This window comes from Onychostoma macrolepis, chromosome 18 (assembly GCF_012432095.1).
Source record: "Onychostoma macrolepis isolate SWU-2019 chromosome 18, ASM1243209v1, whole genome shotgun sequence".
NCBI classification, from domain to species: Eukaryota; Metazoa; Chordata; class Actinopteri; order Cypriniformes; family Cyprinidae; genus Onychostoma; species Onychostoma macrolepis.
In genome coordinates, this window is record NC_081172.1 from 1549556 (window position 1) to 1570400 (window position 20845).

At 31.5% G+C, this 20845-nt stretch overlaps 1 protein-coding gene across 1 annotated transcript in view; it reads right to left on the reverse strand.

Moving 5' to 3' along the window:
- Positions 1-20845, reverse strand: part of myo7aa (myosin VIIAa) — a 48401-nt gene that overhangs the window by 2459 nt on the left and 25097 nt on the right. The window contains exons 22-45 of the mRNA XM_058752026.1: positions 20306-20509; positions 18048-18224; positions 17844-17933; positions 16210-16337; positions 15991-16117; positions 14750-14869; positions 14428-14601; positions 12964-13191; positions 11799-11970; positions 10667-10783; positions 10448-10574; positions 10201-10370; positions 8913-9103; positions 8674-8798; positions 7299-7456; positions 6382-6535; positions 6105-6260; positions 4982-5087; positions 3920-4033; positions 3269-3356; positions 2281-2387; positions 1977-2162; positions 1770-1886; positions 1608-1691 (exon numbers count right to left, since the gene is read on the reverse strand). Coding sequence (XP_058608009.1) covers positions 1608-1691; positions 1770-1886; positions 1977-2162; positions 2281-2387; positions 3269-3356; positions 3920-4033; positions 4982-5087; positions 6105-6260; positions 6382-6535; positions 7299-7456; positions 8674-8798; positions 8913-9103; positions 10201-10370; positions 10448-10574; positions 10667-10783; positions 11799-11970; positions 12964-13191; positions 14428-14601; positions 14750-14869; positions 15991-16117; positions 16210-16337; positions 17844-17933; positions 18048-18224; positions 20306-20509 — 3420 coding nt within the window. The remainder of the gene's footprint in view (positions 1-1607; positions 1692-1769; positions 1887-1976; positions 2163-2280; positions 2388-3268; positions 3357-3919; positions 4034-4981; positions 5088-6104; positions 6261-6381; positions 6536-7298; positions 7457-8673; positions 8799-8912; positions 9104-10200; positions 10371-10447; positions 10575-10666; positions 10784-11798; positions 11971-12963; positions 13192-14427; positions 14602-14749; positions 14870-15990; positions 16118-16209; positions 16338-17843; positions 17934-18047; positions 18225-20305; positions 20510-20845) is intronic.

Sequence of the window (20845 nt, forward strand, 5' to 3'; positions counted from 1 at the left end):
CGGATGGAGAAGAGAAATACAAACATCACTGCACACTGGAAACACGCCACCAAATTTCCCAGACGCACAGGTCAAAAATTCACCCATTATTATTGCCTCATTGCTATTATATATGTATTTAAAGTCTATTGTTCACTTAAGTTTATTTTTATTACCACAAAAAATTTGATTACTTGATTAATCATCAGAATGATTGACTGGTTACTCGATTACCATAATAACCGTTAGTGACAGCCGTAAAATAAATGTTACCTAAAATTAACAAAAAAATTATAAAAATGACAGATGCACATAACAAGATTACAAAAATAATAATAAAACCTAAATATTAATTCAAAATACTACAATATACTAAAATAAAATTAATAAAAACTATAAAAACATATTTAAAAAATTCTAATAATAATAATAATATAAAAATGACTAATAAAATGAAGGGAAAAAAACACACAACAAAAGAACTAAAACTTTAACTAAATTTAAAATGAAACTGGAAATTGCAAAAATAAAAAAAATATTCAAAACATTAAAAAAACTAATAGTATCGTAGTGATACTAAAATAACACTGATTCAGAAAGAATATAAAACAATAAATAAAATAAAATGTATGAACATTATTATAAGCACTAAAAATATTTTTGTATTTAGGTCCCCTTGCTGAACAATACTTTAAAAAAATAATAATTTTAATTGTACGGTATTTAACACAGAAAATGAATAAAAAAATTAGAAGCGGCATTAATCACAAACTACAATTATTATAAACACCAATCCTAACTACTGTAGATCGAGGGAAACATGATACCTTTCTAGTTTCAACATTACTTATTCCTCAGACGTTTCCCTTTAAATACTGCAAGTATCAGCTGTATACAAAGTGACCCACATTTGGTTTTTGACCACTGAAAATGTGTACAATATAACAGTTTACTCCTGGAGCCATATTTAGATCCCAATATCTTTGGAGCTGAACCATACAGGCCCTTAAAACGAAGATGCTAAATGGAAAGTTCATGAAGATGCAATATATGAAAGGGCATTAAAATATATTTAATACATCTTGAGTTACAGGCATGCAAACTTTTGAAAAAAAACAAAAAAAAAAACACTTGAGAAGTGCTTTTTCCCGTCTTTGAACGGTCACTATAATGCAACAAAGATTGCTAAAGTCGACAGATTTTACTAACAGACCTACCAATCTCTGTGTAAAAAATAACATTACGATGCTGCCGTCTTTCTAAAATAATTTGGCTCCAAATCTCAGGTGAAAATGATCATTTTGACCCCCCTTTACAAAACAGTGGACTACTCAGTAAATACACATCTGTGACATTTCATATTTTGCCTTTTATCACTATACATGTTTACCTTTCTTCAGAAAAATATAGACAAAATCAAATATTTGAGACGGGAACCCATGTGCTATAAAATCATGATGTACTCTTTTCAAATGCATGTATGTTTTGCATGCTCTATATTATTTGCATTATATAAGTCAGTTTCTAATATAAGCCGCAGTACATTTTTAGATGATAAAAAATGGAAAATATGGTAGTTGCATGATGAAACTGGAGTAAAAAGAGTAAGAAAAAGACAGAAAACACACCTTATTCTTGGGGTCGATCAGACTGACTCCATATTTATTGATGGCTATCAGCAGGATCTCAGGGAAGTGCGGCTCAGTGGTTTGCTGCATTGAGAGAAACAGACACTGATCGCTCCATCCAGAGAAAACATGAAAACTGAGTTTGCTAAATTGCACAGATACCTTCACTTCAAAGAAGGCCGAACCAAACGTGGGCCATTTGAAAATGACCTTCAGAAACATCAGCTTGGCTTCTTCTCTTGATTTCCCAGCATGCCTGTTGAAGTACGCCACAATCGACTGCAACAAGAGGAGAAACCGATAAGGACGAGCCAGTCAGTTCACAGAAATCATGTATTCACGACTACAGCATCAGTCTGTGGCACGAACCCTCTTCCAGTCGTCGGGCGAGAGCTGGCGAATCAGATCCTGGGGAATCAGCTCCTTCAGTATCTTGGGAATGCTGGGAAAGTGCGATTTGTCATCCTCGAATTTGACTCGGTAGATCAGAGCGCCGAGCTGGAAAACCTCTTCTCTGGAGCATTTGTGATATCCACGCAGATACTTGGGAAGTTCCTTCACACGGGAGAGGGTTATAAAGAGAAGCTGATGTGATATGCTATATTTGATATAGTGCTTTCCTCCAGTGTCTGTGGTTTCATGATGTGATACAGCGATGTTTACGTCAGCTCACCTGATAATAATGGAAGATGGAGTCTGCGAAGGAGTCTTTGCCTGGAACCGTGATCGTCCACAACTTCTTCATGAAAAACACCTGGTAGGTCAACGAAGGCACTATACCTGAACAGCAGAGTTAGAGCCATTACTCTTCTACCCTTTGTAAAATAAAATAAAATAATGAAAACTGGTGGAGGATTCAGTGATTTACTCTGGTTCAGTTTAAAAAAATTTTTTTAAATTAAAAATAAAATTAAAATTAAAAATTGAAACTGGTAATGTATACAGTGATTTACGGTGGTTCAGTTTTTTAATAAAATAAAATATAAAATAAAATTAAAATTAAAACCTTGGTGGAGGATACAGTGATTTACTCTGGTTCATTTTTTTTTTTTATTAAAATAAAAATTAAAACTGGTAGTGTATACAGTGATTTACTGTGGTTCAGTTTTTTAATCAAATCAAATAAAATTAAAATTAAAACTGGTAGTGTATACAGTGATTTACTCTGGATCAGTTTTTTAATAAAGTAAAATAAAACAAAATAAAATTAAAAAATTAAACTTTGGCTGTGGATACAGTGATTTATACTACATCAGTTTTTTTTCCTAATAAATAAATGCTGTTTTTTTAAAATAAACTATTTGTAACTACCTGAAAAATATAATGCATCACAGTTTCCACAAAAATATTGTGCAGCACAACTGTTTTCAACATTGATAATAATAATAAATGTTTGTTGAGCAGCAAATCAGCATATTAGAATGATTTCTGAAGATCATGTGACACTGAAGACTGGAGTAATGATGCTGAAAATACAGCTGCGCATCACAGAAATAAATACATTTTAACAGATATTCACATAGAAAACAGTTATTTTAAATTGCAATATTATTTCACATTTGTACTGTTATTACTGTATTTTTGATCAAATAAATGCAGTTCAAGTCAGTGCACATGAGAGATGAATAGAGTAAACCCTACAGTAAAATTCACAGCCGTACCGTCTTTAGCGGGTCTCGCTTTCTTGATCCAGTCTGTCAGATGACGAACAAAGTCAAAGAAGAAATCACCCTCAGGTACACTTATCACCTACAACGTGCAAACAGACAAAAATATATATATGTGACTCTGGAGCACAAAAGCAGTCATAAGCAGCACAGCTATATTTGTAGCAATAGCCAACAATACATTGTATGGGTCAAAATTATACATTTTTCTTTTATGCCAAAAATCATTAGGATATTAAGTAAAGATCATGTTCCATGAAGATATTTTGTAAATTTCCTACCGTAAATATACCAAAACTTCATTTTTGATCAGTAATATGCATTGCTAAGAACTTCATTTGGACAACTTTAAAGGTGATTTTCTCAATATTTAGATTTTTTTGCACCCTCAGATTCCAGATTTTCAAATAGTTGTATCTCAGACCAAATATTGTCCGATACTAACAAACCAAAAAAATGGACCCTTATGACTGGTTTTGTGGTCCAAGGTAACATATGTCCTGATATGAATATCATACTACTCTATCCCCAGTACCTAGTTAATGGTTAGGCTTGGGTCAGGCATGAAAGATTGTTCCAGGACCAACAAAACATCCAGAAGCGTGCTGCGTTGTGAAAATGCCACTCAAAGCTGTGTGATTGTACCTTATCAGAGATCTTGACAAACAGACTGAAGCCGTCGGGTGATTTGAGCAGAAGTCTGCTGGAGATGTTCAGACAGAAGTCTTTGGCCTTCGTGCTGGACTCCACCTCAAACGCCTGAAACACAGAAGAACCGCAAACATTCTCAAGATCCTCAAGATCTTCAACCTCAAATAAGATCCATGTCAAACACTTCCACCTGCATTTAAAGGAATATTCTGGGAGGACTGAAAAGCAGAACTATTCAACGTTATTTTAGCATCATTGATATACGATTATAGTTTCTGGTAATATTTTGAATTAGATTTTATTTTTATATTTTCTGTTTTCATTTTAATTCAAATTTTACTAATTTTGTTTGTGTTTTTGTCATTTTTATCATTTTTTAGTTTTTACTTAAATTATGTCTATATAGTTTTTATACATTTTATTTCTTGGTCTTAGTTCATTTAGTTTGAGTTATGTTATAAAAATGAGAAATGTTACCTTGGTAACTGACTGAAATAAAATAGTGGAAATTTATTATATTTTATTCACTTTAAGGAATATTCTGGGAGGGTTTAAAAGTACACATGTAAAGCTTTTATCCAGTGTTATTTTGGTATCAATTATATAATTTTGCTAATATTTTGAATGGGATTTTATGTTTATATTTTCAGTTTTTTTTTTTACTTTATTTTAAAGTTTTTGTTATTTTTATTCTGTAAATATGTCTATATAGTTTTATTAATGTTTATTTATTAGTTTTAATTTAGTTGACATTATTTTAATACTTGAAGGTAAACTAAATAAAAACGAGAAATGTTGCCTTTGGTAACTAGCTGAAATAAAACACGTTTAATTTTTTTGTATTTTATTTTATTTCATTTAATATTTATTTTATTTCAGGTAATGAATGTATTTTTATGGTTTTCGTTTTAGTTTAACCCTACTTTTATTTCATTTTATATCAAGCTTTAGTGTTTCTAACAAAAAGAAAGACATTCATAAAACAGTCTCAGTCTATCAGTGAATCACATTATGCGTATGTGTGATGAGTCATGAGCATATGAAGGTCTGTGTCACCTCATCAGTGTCGTCGGGGAAGTAGACTTTGTGAAAGATCTGCGTGGTCTTGTGCTGAATAGCCTCCACCTCCACAAGGTGCGGCGGATACTTGCGCGAGCCGTTCCTGCACACAAACAAGCCATTCATACTGGAACACACTGACTTATTCACAACATCACCACTGAAGAGTCTGACTGACTGCTGACATCAGGTTTTCATTAACTATATATGCTATTTAATCAGAGTAGCCTGCATTTTATTCAAGGTGTTCATTTTATTAGTTAATGCATTCCCTTGGAATTGAACCCATGAGCCTTGCATTACGAGCACCATGGTCTAGTTTGAGATACGGGAATGATTTTTGTTTTATTTTTTATTAAGCCATTGAACTTCTATTCATTCTATCATAATTGTACAATACTACTGTATTTTGTATCCTTTCTGAACTGTCAATTAATAAAATAAGATCAAATAAATCTCAGGAAAGTTGAATCAATAAAATAAAAGAAAGCTCAGGAAAGTTTAATCATCATCACCAACTGATTGGATAACTGTCAAAGAAATGTTATGGCAGAAATAAAATAAAATAACCTTGGCAGTGGATACAGTGATTTACTCTGGTTCAGTTTAAAAAAAAATTTAAAAAAAATAATAATAATTAAAAACAAATTAAAAAAAATTAAATAAATAAAAATAATAAATAAATAAATAAATAAATAAATAAATAAATAAATAAATAAATAAATAAATAAATAAAATAAAATAAAATAAAATAAAATAAAATAAAATAATGAAATGAAATTTAATTAAAAATTAAAACCTTGGCAGTGGATACAGTGATTTACTCTGGTTCAGTTTTTAAAATAAAATAAAATAAAATAAAATAAAATAAAACTTTGGCTGTGAATACAGTGATTTATACTAAATCAGTTTTTTTTAAATAAATTAATACTTTAACTCAGCAAAGATGCATTAAATTGATCAAAAATGACAGTAAAGACATTTATAATGTTACAAAAGCTTTTTATTTCTAATAAATAAATGCTGTTTTTTAATCAACTATATTTATTATATAAAAATGTATTAAATTAAAATAAGCTATCAGAGCGTGTCTATACGTGTGGTGAGGGAGTGTGTTCACCGTAAAGCTTTCTGTAGTCTCTGCATGCAGTCAGAAGCCAGCGGATGATGTTTCTTGGACTGTAGAAACCTCTGGACGTGCGGTAAGAGGACATTACTGGGAGGAAAGAGACCGGAACACAACCAGAGCAACTCCCAGCCCTTCTCCTCACTGTACCTGCACAAACACACACACACCGCTTCACTACAGGAGCACACACTACTGTGCAAAGCTTTGGGACAGAAGCATACATTGTAAGAAATCAGTGTCTGGCTATAAATGTAAAGGAGAGACATACTTGACGTGGTTTTCAGTCATTTGTTTGATGATCTGGCAGTAGATCTCGTCTTTGAGAGACTCTGCCTTCAGCGCGCCCTCGAAGATCTGATCCGTGAGCTCGTTCACAGACCGCGTCCGCTTGGACGGATAATCGCCCATATATTTCATTATAGGTGCAGGAGAGCGGGTCAAGGAAGAGTCAGAAAGAAGATAACATCCATAAACTTCTTCAGTTTAGACTAAAAACAAATGAAATCATGTTAGTCATTAGCAAAAGGACATTTTTTATGTTTTAAAAAATTAAGACTCGGGTCATATTTCAGTATAAAGTTTTGTTTTGCTTAAAGAAAATATGCATGTTTTAGGACGTAGGTCATATTTCAGCCTAAAATCATGAGATAATAATATGATTTTTATTTTCATAAAAAATAGAGCCTATTTTAGGGCACAGGTCATATTTCAGGCCAAAATTAAAGAAAAATCTGAAATTATCTTTTGCATAAAGAAAATAAATACTACTATAGGGCCAATGTCATATTTCATCTCAAAATAAAAAAAAAAAAATTGCATAAAAAAATAAAGCCTATTTTAGGGCTCAAGTCAGCCCAAAATCAAAGAAATGATATAAAAATATATTTTGCATTAAAAATAAATTCTATTATAGGGCCAAGGTCATATTTCATCCCAAAATCAAAAGAAATCTAATTGTTTTGCATAAAAATTAAAGCCTATTTTAGGGATCAAGTCAGCCCAAAATCAAAGAAAAAATATAAAACTATATTTTGCATTAAAAATAAATTCTATTATAGGGCCAAGGTCATATTTAAGGCCAAAATCCAAAGAAAAGAAAAGCTCTGAACCGCTCACTCAGCACTGTCTCCCAATCAGTCAAACAGATGCATGCATCCATCCATGTTTCCCAGGACTGAAGGATATCAATGAAAGCCATGCAGGCCTCCTGGGAAAGCTCCTCGTGACCCACACACTTCTTCAGCAGGGCTTGTTTGATGGGCTCTCGTGTGCAGCACCACAGTTTGTCCTTCCCGCGGCTCTTGCTGATCATCACTCTGCTGAGCGTGTGTTTGGGAGGAGGCCTGTCAATCAGGGTCAAAACACATATGCATTTTATTAAATGCAGCTAACTGTGCATATTACGTGATTTCTGACAACATTGCTCTATTTTCTTTGTAAAGTCAAATATTATTTTTTCATAGAATAACATACACTGATAAATCATGCACAGTAAGACCAGGAGCATTTATTAAGAAAGTAAACAAGGTCAATTTTGCATTTCCCTTCAAATCAAATAAAAAAAAATTGAATAATATAAAATAAAATAAAATAAAAATAGGCTTTATTTTCCTAAAGCAAGATATCAATTTCTTTTTAAATTACTTTATACAGTACATACATATATATATATATATACTGATTTTGGGCTGACATGGGCCTTTAAATAATTAAATTGTTACTTATTATTACTTATATGACTTATTAATATACTTATTATGACATTACTTATTACATTTTAAGGCCCAAGTCATATTTATTCCTAAACTCAAGTAAGAAAATTATTTTTTTCCTAAAGAAAACAAAAGTCTATTTTAAGACGTATTAAAATTTTATATTTGTGTCATTATTTTTCATCACAATAAATCTTATTCTCTGTATAAAATAATAATATTTTATAATATATTATACATTCACAAAATAACACTGTCTGGACACAATACTTTTTCTAATAATGAGAATTTAGAATAACTTATACATTTATTATCTAATTTATTTATATATATATATATATATATATATATATATATATATATATATATATTTATTTAACTTAGGCAGAAATACTGTTTTACCTGAGCCTTAAAATAGGCTTTATTCTCTTCATGCAAGATGTAAATTTTTATATTTTTCTTTGATTTTGGGCTGAAATGGCCCTTAAAAGGGCTTAATTTATGAAAAATAAGAAATTACATTTTACATAAAGAAAATAAAGCCTACTGTAAGACCATTAAGATATTTGTGTCAGTATTTTTCATGACAATAAATCTCAATCTCTGTTTAAAATAATAAAAAATGTTTCTAAAAATCAGAACATATTATTTTTATTTCATTGTATTATTTGATTAAAATATATTTAAAATAAATACAAAATAATTTAATAAATTAATTAATTTAATTAAAATTTTAATAATAATTAAATTATAGCATTTTTATTTATTTTTTTATTTTTTTATTTACAAGCATTTTAATATTTAAAACGACAAGAGACGGTGTAGGAACAGAAGTGGTGTGCGTTCACCTGAAGTAGTCGTAGGAGAATTCCTCCAGCGTGTAGGGCTTTATCCTCTCCTCCGTCTCCATTACAGGAACATGGGAAATCCGGATCGACTCCTGCCGCTGGTCTGGTGTCATGGTAACCAAAGCCTGAGCCGAGAAGTCATGGAGAGGGCAGAAGAGAGAAAGAACGAGAGGGTTTCACAACACTGTGCAATAATAAGCACAAAACGCCCCCTGCAGCTGATGATAAAATATCAATACCACGATGTCAGACGGAGGTCTAACGACTGTGGGCAGCACATAGACGCAGTCTGCAGGGAAATCTCCTCTCTGCTTGCTTCTGTCGTTGATCCCGTGAGCCCAGCCGGACGTCATGACCTGCTCACCTGTGTCCTGGTCCAGAACAATCAGGTCGCCTTTCAGGAAGCTCAGGAACGTTGAATCATCGCCAGCTGATTGGAAAAATAAATTATGTGAAGGAAAAGAATGAGTGCAAGTGAAAATGCTGATTTTCCTACAAAAAAGTACTGTGTCCAAACAGGGTAAATCATTATTACTTATTAATATATTAATACTGTATATATTAATAATTAAAATAATAAATATATTATAATAATTATTATTATTTATATTATTATTTTATACAGAGAATTGGACTTTCCCCCACATTAAATGTCACGAAAAAATTTTAAAATCCTAAATGTACTAAAATAGGATTTATTTTCAAATACAAAATATACAAAATATAATTTCATATTTTTTGTTTTTATTTTGGGCTGAAATATGATTTATTTTCTTTATGCAAAATTACATTTGATATTTGTTTTTTGTTTTAGGACTGACATGGGCCCTAAAATAAGCTTTATTTTCTTTATGTTCAAAGTAATTTATTTATTACTTAGGCTGAAATATGACATATTACTTTGAGCATAAAGAAAATAAAGCTTATTTTAGGGTCCATGTCATATTTTAGCCTAAAACAAACCAAACTAAAACAAAAATTACTTTCAGCAGGGCCCTAAAATAGGCTTTATTTATTTTATGCAAAATTTTTATTTATTTATTTATTGTTTTTGCAGGTTTGGTCCTCCATAGAAATATTACTTGGGCCCTAAAATATGCTTAATGTTCTTTATGCAAAATATAATTTCTTTATTTTCTTAGGTTGAAATATGATCTGAGCACTAAAATAGGCTTTAATGTCCTTTATACAAAAAAATTATTTCATATTATTTTCTTTAGATTTTAGGGCAAAAAATATGACATAGGCATAATTTTTTAATGCAAAACGTAATTTCTTTTCTTTCTTTTTTTAAATGGCCTAGGCCCTAAAATAGGCTTCTTTATGTAAATATAATTTCTTAATTTTTTTCTTTTGGTTGTAGCTGGAATATAATCAGAACGTGCTTAAAATATAATTTCAGATTTTTTTCTTTTACTCGTAGGCTAAAATATAATGAGACCCTGCATTAGTGAGATTCACCCATTTAAGTGAAACAAAACACATAAACGTCCATTGGCATGATGTGTTAGTGTCCGTTTCTCTAACCTGGACTGGGATTGTCCTGTAAGGCCACAACAAACTTGGATCTCTTCCTGAGCCCCTCCAGGAAGGTGACCACCAGGTCCCGTATGTCCTCGGCGTTATTGGAGGTAAACGTGTACTCGTCTCCTTTGATGGTGGCCAAAGTGAAGCTCTGGGCCTGAAGCTTCCCTCCTCTGACAAACACACAGACCTTTAGCTTCAAACTCAAATCATATCAAACCTCCAAACAGATCTCAGTGAAAAGCCGTACTTGGTGCTGGACACCACAGTGATCTCTGGGAAAGAAAGCTCCAGAAGAACCTGCTCCTGCTCGTCCACGAAATAAACGCCTGTCCAGTTTACAGCCACGATCACCTCATTCTTGGGGAGACTTGGACCTTCAGAAACACAATAAACCAAGCATAAACTCCCATCTGTAAACACAAAACCTTGTGCAATATTGATCTGACATAAATTGTCCAAGAAATACCTGAAAACTTAAAGGCTTCGTAGAATCTTGAGAATAATAAAGGCCACTTATAGCGAGCAAAATCCACGACTTCCTCCTTCACTTTCTGAGGATCGACTCTCTTCTGGGTGTAGATCCCTATAAACACAACACAGCTTTGATGATTTCATGACAGTTCAAATGTATAATTATAATTGAGTTCAGAATAGCATCTCTTTATTTGACCAAGCTGCCTACAGTGAAAACATTTTTACAAAAAAAAAAAAAAAAAAAAATCACAAAAACATGTTTAAGACACCCAACAAAAAAAGAAAAAGAAATTAAAATGTAAAATTATAAAAAAATTATAAAATAATTAGGATTTTCCATGTGTAAATATTTGATATAGAGAAAAAAAAAATTCTTCATTAAAATATTCTTAATTGTCTCGAAAAAATAATGACACAAATGTAAACAAATCATAAAAAGGCTTTATTTTCTTAAAGCAAAATATACCTTCATATTTTTTTCATTGATTTTGCACTGAAATAAGATATGGGTCCTACACTATGCTTTATTTTCTTTATGCAAAAAAAAAAAATTATTTTTAATTTCTTTAAATTTTGGACTGAAACATGACCTGGGTCCTTAAAACAGCTTTTATTTTCTTTACGCAAAGTGTAACTTTAATATATATAATTTAATTCTGAAGCCTATTTTAAGATTCTGTATTGCGTCAATCTCATGTTCTTTATTTAAAATAAAATGTCTGTTTTTTTATTTTTGGTATGGAATATGATCTGGACATGTTTTCTTGACTTGTTTTGTGAGATTTTCTTGACTAGACGTCACTTTCTGATTGCAATTAGTAAGGTCATGTGACAACAATATAGTACACTTGTACTATAGAGTTTATCATTTGTATATTATATGTTTATCATTTCATACAGCATACTACTTTATGCAGTACACAGTACTGTTTATTAGTGCTGGGTAATGCATTACATGTTACGTAATTAGATTAATTTTTCACCTAACTAGTAAGGTAATGCATTATGTTTTAACTTACAAGAAAATATCTGAGTTACTTTTTCAAATAAGTTACTCAAGTTACTTTGTTTCTCATGTAAGTCTGTTCACTATGTGAGTGTTGCAATTAACTCAAGTTTTGGCACCTTTTTATGCGCAGCCATGATGAACTGAGCCCATCTCTCCACGGTTTTGGCCGAGCTGATCTCTCTGTCGGGGATGTAGGATGGAATAAGACTCAACAGGCGCTCCACAAGGATCTCTGAGCCGTAGTCCACATAATACTGCTGCGACGCCAGCTCTGCCAGATCCTCCTCCTCCCGGAACAGACCGAACAGAGCGGAAAGAGTGCAAGAAAAGTAGACGTGCAAGATAAACAAAAGAGGAAGAAAGAAACAAACAGGTAAAGAAGCAAAAAGAAGCAGAGAAAGAGAACATTCCCTCCTTAGAAATACAGTGGGTGAATGAAAACTCAATTTATTTGGTTTTCTGCATCCGAGGTTCGTTTAAGGCATGGGCAACACATCACAGACTTCTCAAATGGACATAACAGCACAAAACAAAAAATTGAATCTCACACACATTACAGATTGCAACAATACAGCATGCTTCATAGTACTGCAAAAAAAGATTTTCTTCCTTAGTATTTTTGTCTTGTTTTCTAGTATAAATATCTACAAATTCTTGAATCAGGATGCATTTACTTGATATTATGTCTTGTTTTATGAAAATATTATGCAAATTTTGTTAGTTTTTGCTTAAAACATGCAAAAATATATGCCAATGGGGTGAGAAAAACAATATTGTTTAGCCTTTGAATTAAGGAGATTTTTTCTTAGCCCATTGGCAGATGTTTTTTACTTGTTTTAGGCAAAAACTAAGAAAATTCGGATCATTTTTTTCAGAAAACAAGACAAAACATCTTGAGTCATTTTACTTGTCAAGTAAATGCATCCCGATTCATGAATTTGTAGATATTTGTGACCCTGGCTGTGAAAACCCAGCTAAAGTCATTTTTTTGTGATTTACATAAAATCATCCTTTATAAGGTAAAGAACATTCTGTGAAAATGTAACCTTGATATTGTTAATATTGACTGAGTAACGCCATGTCAAAGATTGAAATCATAGAGAAATGAATGGTTTTGATGCTTGTTATCTCATAATTAGATTTTGAGACTTTAGCCTGGATTTCACAGAGAGGGTCACATTTATACTAGAAAACAAGACAAAAATACTAAGGAAGAAAATATGTATTTTTTTTTAATTCAGCCACTTCTAAAAACTCTTAAGAAATATAACTGATGGTACCCGATCGCAGCGGTATTCGCCGAACTTGACGCCACGCACGATCTGCTGGTAGATGAGGTTGGTGGCGACGCTGTCCTCCGTCGGGTCGTGCCACGGCGTGAAGATCTCCTTCCTGAAGAACAGCCTCCAGGGGGCGTTTCGTTCCTGCGCACCCTGCTCTTTAGCGTACTGCTCGCACTGAGACACGGCGTCCATCACGTGATCCTTACCGCTGCCCAGAGACGACACCTGACAAACACAGTCACTAATAGCAGTCAGAAAATCTTTTTTTATTGAACTTTTGCATGTGTTTTTGTTGAGTAAAAAAAGGGCTTAATTTTCTTCATGCAAAATGTAATTTTGGATTTTTCCATGTCACCTTTTTCCATGTCACCTTTTTTATTCTCAACTTTATTCTTCAATTAAATAAAAAAATAATAAAATGTATTTTTATTTTGGGATGATCCTGACATGTCAGAACAGGTTTGTTTTAACCCTGAAAAGGCTGACATATGAAATAGTCTGAAAAATAATTTTTATTGAACCTTTGCATGTGTGAATTGATTTAAAGCTTTTACTTGTAATATAGTACAAATATTAGAAATTCTTCATGGTCCTAAAATAGGCTTTTCTTTTTTCTTTTTTTTTTTAATGCAAAATATATTTTTCTTTTCATTTTGGGCTTAAATATGAACCGGGCCCAAAAAAGGGCTTAATTTTCTTCATGCAAAATGTAATTTTTTCATCACCTTTTTTTTTATGACACTTCACTTCAGTCTCATGTTCTTCAATTAAATAAAAAAGAAAACTTTTATTTTTAAATTTTGGGATGAAATATGATTCTGACATGTTTTTGAAAGGTTTTGTGTCTGAACATGTTTCTTAAGAAATAATAATAGAAAATAGTTTTAATTAAACCTTTAGTCTGAATCCAAAACAAAAAGTTTGCATTTGTGTTTTTGTTGAATATCATATTTGATGCGTCAGGCTTTTATAGCTCATATAGTATGATATAGTGAGAATATGGAGCTCAAACTAATTGTCTTGAAAAACAATGACAGAAATTTAGAAAATCTTAATGGTCCTAAAATTGGCTTAATTTTTTAATGCAAAATATAATTTCATATTTTTGGGCTGCAATATGACCTGGGTCCAAAAATGTACTTTATTTATTTCTTGCAAAATGAGTTTTTATATATTTTCTGTTGAAATATATTTGTTTATTTTAATTTTGCACAGAAATATTGCCCTAAAATAAGTGCATTTTCTTTACGCAAAATGTAATTTCATACTTTCTATTGAATTTAAAATCTATTTTGGTTCATTTCATTCTCATTTTCTTCTTTTAAATAAAGAAAGATCAGTCAGATGGCAGAAGGCATGTAGTAGATTGTGTGCAACAGATTTCAGTAAAGTTTGATCATGTTGATCAATATGATTAGATAAATATACACAGTAATTGGGCCAAAAAGATGTTGGTTGTACCTTATCAAACAGAGCGATGTACAGGGAGAAGCCGAATCGATCCTGAAGGCTGATCTTGTCTGAAAGCGCGCTGCAGAGCTCCATGGCTGTGGTCGCTGAGTCCGTCAACAGCGTTTTCGTGGTTCCGTCCATAAACGTCACAGGCAGCATTATTGGCTTCTTTGATTTCGTGGCCTTGGATAACATTGTTAAAAGAAGACATCGTGTGAACCGTTTTTAATTGTGCTGTTTCATCCTGGGGTTTGACAGCCCCTAGAGTTACTGTCTGCTTTTTGTTGCATGAAAAGCAGCAGCAGAACTCAGTAAAGTCAGTCACTGATACCTGCAGCTCGAGCCAGGACGGCGGTTGTGTTCTTGTTCCGTTCACAAACGTTCTCCTCAGTCTCTCCTCGCAGTACGGAGCGTAACCCGGAGGACCCTCACTGATGAAGTTCCTCAGGTACTACAGGAACAAGTCAGACATATTGAGTTTACAATTAATGGCAACATAATTGGTCAAAATGAACTCTCAGAGACCCACTGAAGCTAAAGTAATCAAACAATTGAAAGCAATTTAATAACACCTATTTTAGATAAATAATTAAATTATAAAAATAAATTAATAATAATAATAATAATAATAATTACTAAATTAATAATTTAATTAATTAATAATAATAGCAAGATTATTAAATTAAATAATAAATTAAGTATTAACTGAATATTAAATGTACACATATTTTTTAATTTAAAATGTAAATTTAAATGTAGAAAATCATTTAAAATAATAATTTAATAAATAAATAAATAATTATTTAATTTAAAAATAATAGTAAATTATTGACTAATTAAACTATTTAATTATTATTTTAATTTAATATATTTTTAATATTAAATAAATTAAATTACTACATGATCTCTGGCTACAGGCATTACTACTGAATGTGAGCATTTAATCTATAATTATAAACATGTATTTATATATATATATATATATATATATATATATATATATATATACACTAAATAATATATATATATATATATATATATATATATATATACTAAATAATAATATATAAATAATAATTTAAAGAAATTAACAAAATTATAACACTCCAAGACAAACAAAACAAAACAAAACAAAAAACAGTGGGTCTTAAATGTTATTATATTCACACAACAGTAAATCAATGAAAATATTCTAAATGATTTTTAATAGCCTAGGTTTTATCCTCATAACATGCTGGGAAGGTTCCCGAGAAAGTCAAAGCACATGCAACTGTATAATTTATTTTAAAAGCAGTGAAATTGAATAACCTTGAAAACCCATCATGCAATTTGCTCAAGGGGAGAACAAAAAAAACATCTTCAATATCAACGTTTCAGTCTCTGAGTGTTCAATAAATATTTTCAGATTTTAGTAAGTACCTGAATACCAACCAGACATGATTTAACTATTCATCTGTGGTTGAAATATTACAGATGCACCAATCACAGGAGAGAAGAAGATTTGTAGTCAAACATGGAGACCCAAAACATGAAGAAGGACACACGAAAAAGCATATAACCAGCATTTCTCACCTTCACATACTTCTCAGAAGGAGCGAAGCAGCCGACACACAGAGACATGAGGATCCAGCCGCGAGCGTGACTGCTTTTAGAGGGATTCTGGGTCAGCTGCTTACAGATCTGACAGTAGATCTCATCTCTGAGAGAAACAACAGGAGCAGAACGCTGATCAATCTATGCTTTGCTGTGTATTAGAGTCATAATATCATATTTTCATATCTGCAATCTGACCTCAGGCCTGGCCGAAGGATGCCGTTGCCGATGATGAAGTGCAGCTTCTCCAGGTTGGATGTGGGTCGGTCCTCCAGCATGCTGTTTCCATGGACTGTGTATTCACCATCGTTCAGACGCTTGGTCACCTACAGAACAACAGCATTAGCAGAAGAAAGAGAGGAAAATACTCTAAAAATCAAGACCAGGATTGAAAAACTTCGGATAAAGCAGGGGGCCCAAACTTTTTTTTAGGTGTAAAATATTTTTTGAAAAACCCAATGAGATTTTAGGTTAATATTTCAATAATTAAATGACACATTCTTAAGTTCACTGTTCTCTGATGTTAAAAATAATAAAATAAAATAAAATAAAATAAAATAAAATAAAAATAATAAAATAAAATAAATAAAATAAAATAAAATAAAATAAAATAAAATAAAATAAAATAAAATAAAATAAAATAAAATAAAATAAAATAAAATAAAATAAAATAAAATAAAATAAAATAAAATAAAATAAAAATAATAGCAAATTTTGGCAGGAAAATGCTAAAATGTTTACAGTAGTCATGGAAAAATGGTAAAATATTTGCTTGAAGTACTACAGAGATTTTAGGTTAATATTTCAATAATTAAATGACACATTCTTAAGTTCACTGTTCTCTGATGTTAAAAATAATAAAATAAAATAAAATAAAAATAATAAAATAAAATAAAATAAAAATAATAAAATAAAATAAAATAAAAATAATAGCAAATTTTGGCAGGAAAATGCTAAAATGTTTACAGTAGTCATGGAAAAATGGTAAAATATTTGCTTGAAGTACTACAGAGATTTTAGGTTAATATTTTAATAAACTAATGACACATTAACATGTTCACAGTTCTCTAATATTAGTAATAATAATTATTACTGAATTACTTCAAATTAAGTTAAAATTAAATTATCTATCTATTAATTTTGCAGGAAAATATTCACAAGATGCCAAAACGTTTAGTTGCATGTTCTACATGTTCGCGGTTCTCTGGTGTTAATAATAATAAAGTAATACATTAATTAAAAAAATAAATTTAATTAAGTTTCATTATTAAATTAATACTGTAAATATAAATAAATATTTACCTAAAGTACCCCTGAGATTTTTAGATGATGTTTAATGACACATTTGCATGTTCATAATAATAATAAACATTATAAATGAACATGTTGGCAGAGTTACTTAATATGTTTTGTTTCTGAGAAGCTGAGTGTTTTTTACTACTGATGTGCAAGAAGAGTTTATGATTTCCTAATAACCTCCTTTCAATCTTAATTTTAACCTTCCAGTTAAAAGTTATTAAAAGAACCATCTTTTTCTTAGTGCGAAAAACATTTTAATAATCTAAAGAACCTTTTTCCACTATATGCATTGGAAAGATTCGACGGATGTTAAAAGACCATGTTAAGAAATGATTATTGTTTTTAAGAGTGTTACAGACAGAGAAATGAATATCTGCAAGGTTTTGCTGCTCAGACACCCTGACAGTGACTCATGCCTGTGAAATCAATGTCTTGAAGAGGTCACTGAGATCAAAAACCAAAAGAGAGCGCCCAGAAACAAGGGAACAAGGATGTGTGCGTGATGAAATCGCCATGGTAACCGCATCACTCACCTCCTCTGTAATCTTGGACTTCTTCTTCAGGGTGAGCGACACCAGCTTGTGACGCACGCTGCTCTTCTTGTGGCTTTCAGTGTGAGAGTTCTGTAAGAGATGGACAGGAGGTGACTCGTGGATCATGAAGATGATCGTGTGACTTATGCATCAATGCCGCCACATCTGTCCAGATGTGTTTGGCTCTGTCTTTGTCAAGCGCACCTCTCCTTCTCCCTGCAGAGCCTGCAGCTCTCTCTTGTAGGTCTTCTTGCCGAGCGTCTCGTAGATCTTGGTCATGACGGGGATCTTCTCGCTGCCGTCGCTGATGGCCGTGTGGTATTTGGGTTCTGGAAGGTCACCCATGAAGCGGAGAATCGTGATCCACACGGCCAGAGCCGCCTGCAGGACAGAAACTCATTAAACCAGCATTTAAATATATCATATCATTTCATATCACATTCAAGTAATTTAAGTCATCATATCAACATGAGTCATTTTCAAGTTAGATAAAATATTCAATATTTAGCTTTCATTTAGACAATGTTATTTTCTTATACTGTATATAGTATTTGTATTTTTATATATATTTACTATATATATATATATATATATGCATTTATTGTAACAGTATTAAAATGTATATGAATTTATATTAGTTTTGATAGTAGTTTTGATATAGTACTTATATACATTTTAATAAAGATACAATTCATGTATGCATGTACTTTACATCTGTAAAAGTTCTTATACTATATATATATATATATATGCACTGTATATAGTATAAGAACTTTTACAGATGTAAAAATTTTTAAAAAATATAAAAATTTATATAAAGTTATAATGTGTATGTATGTGTGTGTGTATATATTATTTTGTATAAATATATTATTATTTTGACAATATTTAGAAATTATTGTATAGAAATGTTTTTATATAAAATATTTATATTTATAAAAGTGCTGTGAAAATTAGCGTGTTAACACAGGCGATACATTTTTCCAGTTTAACAGCGTTAAAAATAATAAACGCAATTAACGCAGGGGCGGAGCTAGGGTTGGCCACCCAACACAACTGCTGCTTCTGTCTCTTTTTTGTCTTGACAAGAATTGCGTTTATTTAAACGCGGGACGTCTTTACGGTCAGATGAGAGGGTGTCAGGCCATACGTCAGTAAAAACTAATTTTCATGTCCTGTCAGCTGTTATACTGTGCTCTTAGCTCTTCAATTGCACACACAAATACGGCGGCAGAGTGCTGTAGCCTGTATTAAAGCGTGAATGAAACTACGAGCGTGCGTGTCAGATTCGCGTCACGTTCAGCAGCGGCAGCTCTTAAAGTAACAGCAGCCAAATAACCTAATAACCAGCTGCTGTGATTCTGTTCATCAAAGAACAAAAGAAAAAAAGAGGAAATCAGTAACTTTTGTAGCTTTAAGGATCCATAAATATGATATTTATTGCAATTGGTTTATGTGAAGAATGTTTAAGTTCACTTAAATTAGTAGTTGTTATTTTTTTAAATCTAATGAATGTTCAAATTGATAGCTCTCAATTACTGTAATGTTGAATGGATATAGTCAATGGTTTATTAATAGGAAAAAATAACAATTTCCTCTCAGTGATACTTGCCTACAGCCAAAAATATGCCATTAAACAAATATTAAAAATATACTGTTTTTATGTTGTTTCTACATTAATTTGAAGATTGAATGTGAAATTATTGCAATATAAAAGTATATTTAAAATTTTAATGTTAGGTGGGATTAATCGCGATTAATTTCAGAAAAAATGTGCGATTAATAATTGCTAAGCTACTACTAAATATATTGTAGAAACTTAATTTCCTGTAAAGCTGCTTTGCAACGATTTGTATCGTGAAAAGCGCTATGCATATAAACTTGAATTGAATTGAATTAATTTCTTTTAATTGATTGACAACACTAACTTGTTAAATATAAATGTAAAATTTAATTAAAGTTTCATTAATTTTGTTGTATGTTTTTGTCATTTTTATGTTTTTCAATATGTCTATATAGTTTATTTTTAGTTATTGTAGTACTTAAAGTCAAATTAAAATAAGAAATGATATCTTGGTAACTAGCTAAAGTTTAATACTTTAATATTTTATTTTATTTCAGTTAATGTTTATTTCATTTCAAGTAATGAAAATGTTTTTTAGTTAACTATAAAAACCCTGATACACACATATTTAAATAAAATTTTTATAGTAATTAAAAATATATATTTATATAAATTGAAATACCATCCACACACAAATATTGCATGAAATATTGAACTATTTTTACTCTCAAATCTGTATATTTTTGTGCTGAATTTACTGAATTAAACAGATTTATTGGCACAATGCATTATGGGATTGCCTTCTCTACAACGCTGTCCTGAAAAAGCAGGGATCTTCGAAGGCAGCGGAAAGATAAGCAGACACTTCCTAACATCTACAGTGTCAAAGGTCACATACCAGCTGATCTCCTTCGTCTTCGTGAAACAGTAAGGGCTGTTTGAGCGGCCGGCGCACGTAAGTGTGTGTGGTCGTGCCCTGGAAATACGTGGCAGAGAACTTGGCAAATTTATACTCTGACAAATCTTCCAAATCGTCCTCTGGGAGAGGAAGAGCTTCATCCAGGTCTTCCTCCTCGAGCTCCCTGTGCGTTCGCTCCAGGTCCTGAGGGAAACACAATCACAATGAATCAGCTCATTACAGCTTTTCTCAGTCGCTTTGGTGCATTTCTCAGATCAGAAATGAAATTCTCAAAAAAAAAAAAAAAATTCAACTAGTCACTTGTGCACATCATAAAAGCAGTTTCTCATTCTTTTGAACAAGTTGCGATTGCTTTGATACATTCATGCAACTGATTATGTCTGCGGTTTCCTACATTATCAGCTGCTAATGTCATGTTGCTTAAAATCTATTATATCATTCTCTATGCTAGTCTTACCCCTCAAAACATCTAGTCATTAGTTCATCGTAGAAGTCATTAAATGCAAAATGGTTGATCTA